Source organism: Trichosurus vulpecula, chromosome 4 (assembly GCF_011100635.1).
Source record: "Trichosurus vulpecula isolate mTriVul1 chromosome 4, mTriVul1.pri, whole genome shotgun sequence".
Classification (NCBI taxonomy): Eukaryota; Metazoa; Chordata; class Mammalia; order Diprotodontia; family Phalangeridae; genus Trichosurus; species Trichosurus vulpecula.
In genome coordinates, this window is record NC_050576.1 from 261,072,195 (window position 1) to 261,081,901 (window position 9,707).

The following is a 9,707-nucleotide window of genomic DNA, read 5'->3' on the forward strand; positions in this document are numbered from 1 at the left end:
CACCAGCAGAAATATTATTAGAGTTAATTTCCTTTGGTCACATCTAGGTGCTGTTAAATGTTTAACAACTATCTTTCCACACAAAAAGTATACCTGACACACTTTTAAGTTTAATCTGTCTTATTTTTCTCCACTTTCTTAAGTCTAGTCAATCAACAAAACAATGAATTAAGCCATAATTTGTAGCATTGTTGATTTCCAAGGCATAAATTGCTCAGGCTGAAAATTTAACAGTTGGCTCTTCTGAGCTGGTACAAGCTGTCTACAGCACACCCCTATGTTCAGGGAAGCAACCCTTACGGAGATGGGGCCTGGCAAGTGCTTCTGCAGGTGCTGTATCCAGTGCCCCCCAACTGCCCCCACTTTTTTTCCAGAAAAGAAAGTTCTTACCACTAACATCCTTGGCACTGTCAAATAGTGGATGTGGTTTTAATTGTTGAAATGACCCTTAAGAAAATATGTTACCATCTGATTTGTTGTTGTACCCTAAGACTCAGTGGACCTTAGTGTATTTGCAATTGAAATTTCCTGTATGTGCTGCCTTCTCTCATTTGTGAGAGATGGGACTGTCTTCAATTTTCTATTTGTATCCTAAATCCTTAGTACAATGATTGGTGCATAGCAAGAGATTAATGAATACTTTTCAATTGACTAATTACTACAAGCAATGAATGTGGGAGAAAATAAAATCTCTTTCTAATTTTTATCTGACCTGATTATTCTCTCATTCTATAACCTTCTATAGCTCCCTATTCCTTTACAATGAAGTACCAATTTTCAACCTGGTTTTTAAAGCTCTCTGGGATATAGCTCCAATTTTCCTTACCAGTTGTATTTCACATTCCTCTCTTCTGTGCATTCTATATTCAAGACAAATTGGACGACCAGCCCTTCTCAGGTCTCACCCTCTGTCATCTCCCTGTCTCCGTGTATGTGTGAATTCCTCGAGGACAAGAAATTAGGTCATTTTCCAATTTGTTTCCCCAGTGCCTTGAATAAAGTAGGTGAGGTATAAAATTTGCCAAATTGAAATGGAATTTCTTCATGAGATATTGGTGTATAGTGAAGTTTTTCGAAACATTCTAAAGACATGCATCAACAGTAACTTTGCTACAGGATGACTGGAACCCTCATCACAGTTCTAGGGCAGAAAAGAGTACTCGTGGTTGCTCAAAGAACAGAGCACATGTCAGGAGAGTAGTAAACACCTCTCCTTATATCATACCACCTTGGAAGAACTGAAAATTTACAGGTCTTCAGAAATATCTCTGGAAACAGTTGCAAAAAATCTCTGAAGCTTGGGACAGTGCATCCTCCACCCTGGAAGCAGAGCCCCACTTTAACAAAGAGTTAAAAGTTGAGAAATAGACTGGAAAATGAGAAAATAACAGAAAAATTCTGACCATAGAAAGTTATTATGGTGACAAAGAAGATCAAAATGTACACTCAAAAGAAGATAACAAAGTCAAAGCTCCAATATCCAAAGCCTCCAAGGAGAATATGAATTGGACTCAAGCTATGGAAGAGCTCAAAAAGGATTTGAAAATCAAGTAAGGGAGGTAGAGGAAAAATTGGGAAGAGAAATAAGAGTGATGTAAGAAACTCATGAACAAGGAGTCAATAGCTTGGTAAAGGAGACACAAAATACTGAAGAAAATAACACCTTAAAAAAACAGACTAGACCAAATGGTAAAAGAGGTACAAAAAGTCTATGAGGAGAAGAATGTCTTGAAAAGCATAGTTGGCAAAATGGAAAAACAGGCACAAAAAGTCATTGAAGGAAAAAAAACCCTTAAAGGTTGAATTGGCCAAATGGTAAAGGAGGTACAAAAGTTCACTGAAGAAACTAATTCCTTAAAAATTCGAATTGAGTAAATGGAAGCTAATGACTTTATGAGAAATCAAGACACAATAAAACAAAACCAAAAGGATGAAAAAATAGAAGACAATGTAAAATCTCTTACTGGAAAAACAACTGACCTGGAAAATAGATCCAGGAGAGATCATTTAAAGATTATTGGACTACCTGAAAGCCATGATCAAAAAGAGTCTAGATATCATCTTTCAAGAAATTATCATGGAAAACTGCCCTGATATTCTAGAACTAGAAGATAAAATAGAAATTGAAAGAATCCACTGATCACCTCCTGAAAGAAATCCCCAAATGAAAACTCCAAGGAATATTATAGCCAAATTCCAGAGCTCTCAAGTCAAGGAGAGAATTTTGCAAGCAGCCAGAAAGAAACAATTCAAGAATCATGGAGCTGCAGAGAAGATAACAGATGATTTAACAGCTTCTACATCAAAGGATCAGAGGGCTTGGAATATGATATTCTTGAGGACAAAGGAGTTAGGATTACAACCAAGAATCACCTAGCCAGGGAGTACAGGGTATCCTTAAAGTCTGGACACATAGACATATTTTGAAATATTTGGAATATTAACAGACCTTAGCCCCTTGACTTCTGTTTCTGGGGTATGCTAAAGGAGAAGTTGTACTCAATGAAAATCACAGATGCAACACACTTGATTGCATGCATAGAGTGAATGTGCTAAAATTGATGGCAATGTGGAGTTATTGCATCGAGTTCATGTGAATCTTGCAAAGTGTACCAACCTTTGCATCGCAAATGATGGAAATCATATTGAAGATGTCATTTGTTAATATTCCAATTAAATAAAATGTTGTTGAAAATTTCATTCATTTCATTCCTTGAAAATATTCGTTTTGCCTATGCGTCCAGACTTTAGGAACACTCTGTATAATAATTCTGGGAAAAATAGAGATCAGAGCTGAATAGAAATTTGACTTTCAAATACAAGACTAAAAAGAAGCATAAAAAGGTACACAGGAAAGGGAACTCATAAGGGACTTAATAAGGTTTAACTATTTACATTCCTACATGAAAAGATGATACTTGTAACTCATAAAAACTTTCCCATTATTAGGAAAGTTAGGAGTATATATAGACAGAAGGCACAAATGTGAGTTGACTTTAAAAAATTAAGGGGTGAGAAAGAAGAATGCACTGGGAGAAAGGGAAAGGGAGGGGTAGAATGGAGTAAATTATCTCACATAAAAGAGGCAAGCAAAAGCTTTTACAGTGAAGGGGAAGATAGAGGATGTGAGGGGAGTAAGTGAACTTTACTCTCATCAGAATTGGCTCAAAGGAGGAATAATGTACACACTCAATTGAGTATAGAAATCTATCTTACCCTATAGGAAAGTAGGAGGGGGAGGGGATAAGAGAAGTGGGGGAGGCGATAGAAGGGAGGGCAGATTGCAGGAGGGGGTAATCAGAAGCAAAACACTTTTGAGGAGGGACATAGTGAAAGGAGAGAGAGAATAGAATAAATAAAGAGGGAATAGGCGGGAGGGAAATACATTTAGCAATCATAACTGTGAAAAAATTTGAAGCAAGTTTCTCTGACAAAGGCCATTTCTCAAATATATAGAGAATTGACTCAAATTTATAAAAATGGGAGCCATTCCCCAATTGATAAATGATCAAGATGTTTTAGATGAAGTCATCAAAGCTATGTATAGCCATATGAGAAGGTGCTCTAAATCTCCATTGATTGGACAAATGCAAATTGAAGCAATTCTGAGGTACTAGCTCATACCTATTAGATTGGCTAACAGGAAAGAAAAGGAGAATGGAAAATGTTGGAGGGGATGTAGGGAAAATGAGACATTAATGCACTGTTGGTGGAGTTGTGAATTGATTCAACCATTCTGTAGAACAATATGGAACTATGCCCAAAGGGCTATAAAACCCTGCATACCCTTTGACCTGGCAGTGCCACTACTGGCTCTGTATCCCAAAAGAGATAAAAAACAAAAAGAAAAAGGACATATATGTACAAAATATTTATAGCAGCTCTTTTCTGGGGGCATAGAATAAGAAGTTGAGGGGATGCCCATCAATTAGGGAATGGCTGAATAAATTGTGATATATGATTGTGATGGGATACTATTGTGCTATAAGAAATGATCAGGATGCTCTCAGAAAAACCTAGAAACACTTAGATGAGTTGATGCAAGTGAAAATGTACAGTGTACAAAGTAACAGCAGTATTGTTAAGATAATCAGCTGTGAATGACAACTATTTTCAACAATACTATGATCTAAGCCAACTCTGAAGAACTTATGAGGAAAAGTGCTATCCATTCCTAGACAAGGAACTAATGGTGTTAGAATACAGATCGAAGCATACTTTTTTTACTTATTTATATTTCTTTAGGGTTTTTTTGGGGGGGGTCTATGTTTTCTTTCACAATATGATGGATATGGATCTGTGTAACCTATGTTGAATTGCTTGCCTTATCAATGAGGGGGATTGGGGAGGGAGGAAGGCAGAGAATTTTGAACTCGAAGTTTTAAAAATGAATGTTAAAATTGTTTTTACATGTAATTGGGGAAAATAAAATGCTAGATGAGTTTTTTTTAAAAAAGAACAATCAAATAGAAATTGGCCACTGTGCAGTAAAATGGATGGAGCACTGACCCTTCAACAGAAGACCTGGGTTCAATTCCCATTTCTGTCATTTGACTAGTTATGTGACCGTGGGCAAGTCAATTAAAATCCCTGGATCTCAAATTCTTCATTTGCAGAATGATGAAGGGTGAGTGAGGAAGGCACTAGCAGCTGGAGGGGGTGAGCAGGGGCTTCTTAAAGAAGGTGGCTCTTAAGCACATACAAAGGCAAATGAGGCTGCCCTTATGGAATTGATAATTAAGTACTGAGACTGTGTCTGTGAACCTATTTAAAAATATATATGTAAAATACTTTAAAATGTAATTAAAATTAAAAAGTGAACTCACTCATGAGTTAGTCCATTTTCTTCCAGGAAATGTTCAACTTCGGCAACTTGGTCAGCTTTAACACGGAAGTCAGTCGTGCTTTCTGGTCTGATTTGTGAGACTGAATCTGGTTTCCAGAAATCAATCTGAAAAATACAGAAATATTATATATATATATGTGTATATATATATATGTATATATATATATATATATATATAAAATGTAGAAAACGTATTGAAGATGCCAAATACGTGGCTAGAGCTGTTCTAATCTGTGATGATCAATTTTATGGTTGGTGATACAATAAATATCAGTGAACAATGTGCTGAGGCTACCAAAAAAAGTTAATGCAATCGAAATCCCATGTCTAAAATGAGGAAGCCAGTAGTCTTCCCATTTGCTGCATTCATTGGACACCGATGAGTTCTGGTTGCCTTAGGATTTTCTATCCGACTTGAAGCTGGAACTTTTCAGAGATGTTACCTCCCTCATTCAAATGTGATCTCTTTGAGAGAAGCGACTGTCTAACTTTTCTCTTGGTATGCCTGGTGATTAGTTCAGTAAGCTCATAGTTAGTGCTTAGTAGATGTTTCCATCCTTCCTTCTTTCCTTCCTCCCTCCCTCCCTTCTTTCCTTCCTTCCTTCCTTCCTTCCTTCCTTCCTTCCTTCCTTCCTTCCTTCCTTCCTTCCTTCCTTCCTTCCTCCCTCCCTCCCTCCCTTCCTTCCTTCCTTCCTTCCTTCCTTCCTTCCTTCCTTCCTTCCTTCCTTCCTTCCTCCCTTCCTTCCTCCCTTCATATTTTTAATGGGACATTGAAAAATTGGAGCACATATGAAGGACAGTGAACAGAAAGGTGAAGGAAGATTTTGGGAATCATGTCATGAGGAACTACTTAAAGACCAGGTGCATGAACTGGATGTCCTGAAGACATCTTAAACTCCTTATGTCCAAAACTGAACTCATTTCCCACCCCCAAGTCCTCCCCCTTCCAGTTTTTTGCTATGACTATTAAGGGCACCACCATCTTTCCAGTCTCCCAGGCTGGCAAACCTAGATGTCATCCTTGATCCCTCTCTATTGCTAACCTCCCAATCTGTTGCTGAGGATTGTTGATTTTACTTTTGCCACATCTCTTGAATATGCCCCCTCTTTCCTTTGATACTCACACCACCCTGGTGCAGGCCCTTATCTCTTCATGCCTGGACTATTGCAATAGTCTGCTGGTTGAGTCTCCCCATCACAGAGTCTCTCCCCACTCCAGTACATCCTCCATTCAGCTGCCAAAGTGATTTTTCCTAAAACTCAGCTCTAACCATGTTATCCCTCTCCTTTCCATCTCTGCCACTCATTCAATAAACACCAGTGGCTCCCTATGACCTCCAGGATCAGATACAAACTCCTCTGTTTGGTATTCAAAGCCCTTTGTGATGTAGTCCCCTCCACACTCTACCTTTCCAGTCTTCTTATACCTTCACCCCATCACGTACTCTTCAATCCAGTAACACCGGCCTCCTTACCAATTCTTAGAGCAAGGCACTCCAGACATTTTCACCGACTGTTCCCTTTGCCTTGGAATATGCTTCCTCCTCATCCCTTCCTTGGCTTCCCTAGCTTCCTTCAAGTCCTAGCTACAATTCCACTTTCTATAAGAAGCTTCTCCCAATCCCTCTTAATTCTAATACCTTTCTTCCATTATTTATTTCTTGTTTGTGCTGCCTATAGCTCGTTTTTATGTAGTTGTTATCTAGTTGTCTTCCCCATTAGATTGTGACCTACTTGAGAGCAGGAATTGTCTGCCTTTTTGATATTCCTACTGTTTAGCACAGTGTCTGGGACATAGTAGGTGCTAAATTTAACTGACTGACTGACTGATGTTTAGTCTTCAGAAGAAAAGACTGAGGGGAGATGAACAGAAGGTTATAGATTTAGTACTAGAAAGTAACTCAAAGATACTTTAATCCAGCCCCTTCATTTATGGATGAGGAAACTAAGGCCCAAAGAAGTTAAGTAACTTCCTCAAGATGAGATCTGGCTCCAAATATTGGAAGAATGATCATGGAAGGAATATTCAAATTATTCTGTGTAGTTGGACAGGGCAGAGCTAGGGCTATGGATGGAAAGAAAAGGAAGCCAGTTTCAGTTCTTTATAAGTAAGGACCTCCTACAATAAGAACTTTTTCAAAATATATATTTGCTTCTATGGAATAGTGAGCTCCTCATTTGTGGAAGTATGCCAGCAGAGGCTGGATGACCATCGGTCAGAAATCTTGCAGAGAAGATCCAAGCTTTAGATGAGATGTGAGAATTAAGGAGTTCTAGCATCCCTTCCAATCTAGGTTCCATCATTTTAATGTTCCAATCACTCTGCTCTAACCATTTTGAGTCAGATCAGTTAACCGATGGATCGATCAAAAACATTTATGAGGTACTTATCACATGCTTGGCATTGTGATGGCACCAGGGATACAAATACAAAAGACATAGTTATTGCCCCAGAAGAGTTTGTATTCCATGGGAGCTTAATTATGTAATGGAACAGAAGACGATAAATATGTCAGTGAGCAGACAAAACCCTGGAATTGGTGACAGAAAACTTGAATTAAAATTCTGCTTCAGGTATTAGCTGTGTACCCTGAGAAAGTCATTTAACTTCATTCAACCTCAGTTTCCTGGTCTATAAAAGAGACAATAATAGAAGCTACCCTCACAAGATTAGTGTGGGAACTGAAGGAGATGATGTATGGAAAGTCATTGTAAATCTTAAAACACTATATAAATCTTAGCTGTTATTATCATAACCCTATATCAAGCCTCCATGACCCAGGCATGATGTGCACCATCAGGCACAAAGTTTTAGTAGTAAATTACTTCAAAGGCAGAAAAGAAACAATTTTTGCTCTAAAGCCACATTGAAGAATTGCTGAATATTTTGATTTGGGTATTCATTAGAAAGGGGCACAGCGACAGCCCTTTGGGGGCTTGTACTGTACCACCTTATGTTCTCTGATAGCCCCATGATACCATCAATATAATTAAAAATGTCAGTTCCCATTCCATGGAAGATGCTTTTAAAAAACTTGCACAGGAATTTGGGCAACAGCAAAGCCAAAGGGAAGTACTGAAAACACCCTCCTTGACATCGTTGCTTTGTCTCCTTTTGTGTCTTTCAGAATGGGCCCAAACCAAGGCCACAAAATTTCATACAGTTTGCTTTGGGATGAAAGAAACTCAGAGACAAGCGATGACACATGGCACATGAAGCTCAAGTTGAAGCTGGCCAAAAGCCCAGCTTATTTTCCAGGTTACTTTGGAGCACATTACTTTACTCCTTTGAGGGAGAAGGTCAGTTATTTTGCATTAAAAATCTCCCACTGTTGTCACCAATTCTGAAGCAGGTTGACAACCTCTGTCAACTGTTTGAAAGTTTACTGAAAATCTGTTTCATTCTGGCAACTAATGAGAGGCTGTGTGGATCAGTAGAGAGAGGGCTGGCCTTTGGAGTCACGAAAACCCAGACTGCCTCTGCCATGTCGGCTGTCTGATGATAGGCAAGCCATACAATCTCTCCATGTCCCACGCTTCTCTCTAAGACTCTAAGTTAAAGACAGTTCTTTGTCTGTATCAGGTGAAGGGAATGTCCATTTGAAGGATGAAATCACAGGTGAGGACCCAACCCCTTCCTAATTTAATAATGGTAGCAAATAAAGTACAATGGTTATGTCACCAGGAAAGTCATGTAAGTCTTGTAAACAATAACAGTCTGGAAACAGACTGTTTTCAAAGTCTTCATTGCCTGTTCCAAAGCATGTGACCATTAATGTTACATTTTCATTTTTTTCTTGGCAGGGCTCACAGGGTAAATTTAAAATTCAAAAGTAAGAAAAACAAAACCCCAACACTTGCACCTTTTGTCCATTTACCTGCGCTCTGTGAGCCAAAACATGCATCAGGTGGACCTGCTTCTCATCTTCGATGCTTACTCGGAACACCTTCTCCCTGGGGGGTGAGGTAGAGAAATTAACAGAAACAGAAAAAGAGAGAATCTCAAATAGGAAACTCCCCTAAATTAGGCAAAGCAAGGAAGAGGGACCTATTCATGGAAGATATTCCAGGCTTACCCCTCAAAGTGTTCACCAGAATGGTGAGCGGAGGCCAGGCCCACACTAATGAGAATCAGTAAGGTCAACATGATGTTCCAACCAACACTGATGAATGGGTCTCACCTGCTTTTATATCCAGTCCATTGCTTCCTTTCTTGCCTTGGCAGGAGATTGGCACACTGGAATCATGATTAATGGCCTTGCTGGCCTTGCTGCAGCAGGAAACTGTGTAGTCCGGCTGGATATCTTTCTCAACACCTGTGGTCACAGAACAAATAGTCTCAGGTTCAACCCAGATATTTTATTAGGGGCCCAGGACTTGAATGTTTGAGAGTTAAAATCAATGAGTTTAAAAACAAGTTTCAGCCCTGCCAATATACTTAGACCCTCTTTAAAATACAAAATAAATCAGGCTCCCAATGACCAGCAGAGAATTTTCCAAATTCTGCCATTTTAAGCTTGTTTTCATGAGAATACTGCTCTCCCACATAGAACTAAATGAATTGTAATGGAATGAGATGTGTTTTTTTCAGAAATGACTCAATAAGGTGTAATAAAGTTTTTCTGTCATCATCTCCATAGATAAAATCTAGAGTTGAGTGCATTTTCAGTTTTATTATTTTAATATATCTTTTGATTCCTGTCCTTAAGAATTTCCCATTGTTGTCCTCACTGAGTGGGCAAGGAGATGGCCCAAAGTTTTCTATGGTCATGCCAATGTGATGGACCTCTGGAGTGGAACCTACAAAGCTGGAACAGTTTCAAGCAGGAGCTCTGTGATGGACTAGATGTCTGTAGACCGA

General features: G+C 38.9%; 1 protein-coding gene across 1 annotated transcript in view; it reads right to left on the minus strand.

Annotated features, from left to right (window-relative positions):
- CPB1 (carboxypeptidase B1) overlaps positions 1–8,993 on the minus strand; it is a 48,399-nt gene extending 39,406 nt beyond the window's left edge. Inside the window, exons 1-3 of the mRNA XM_036756824.1 lie at positions 8,923–8,993; positions 8,725–8,800; positions 4,827–4,951 (exon numbers count right to left, since the gene is read on the minus strand). Of these exons, the coding sequence (XP_036612719.1) occupies positions 4,827–4,951; positions 8,725–8,800; positions 8,923–8,993 (272 nt within the window). The remainder of the gene's footprint in view (positions 1–4,826; positions 4,952–8,724; positions 8,801–8,922) is intronic.
- Between the last annotated feature and the right edge of the window lie 714 nt (positions 8,994–9,707).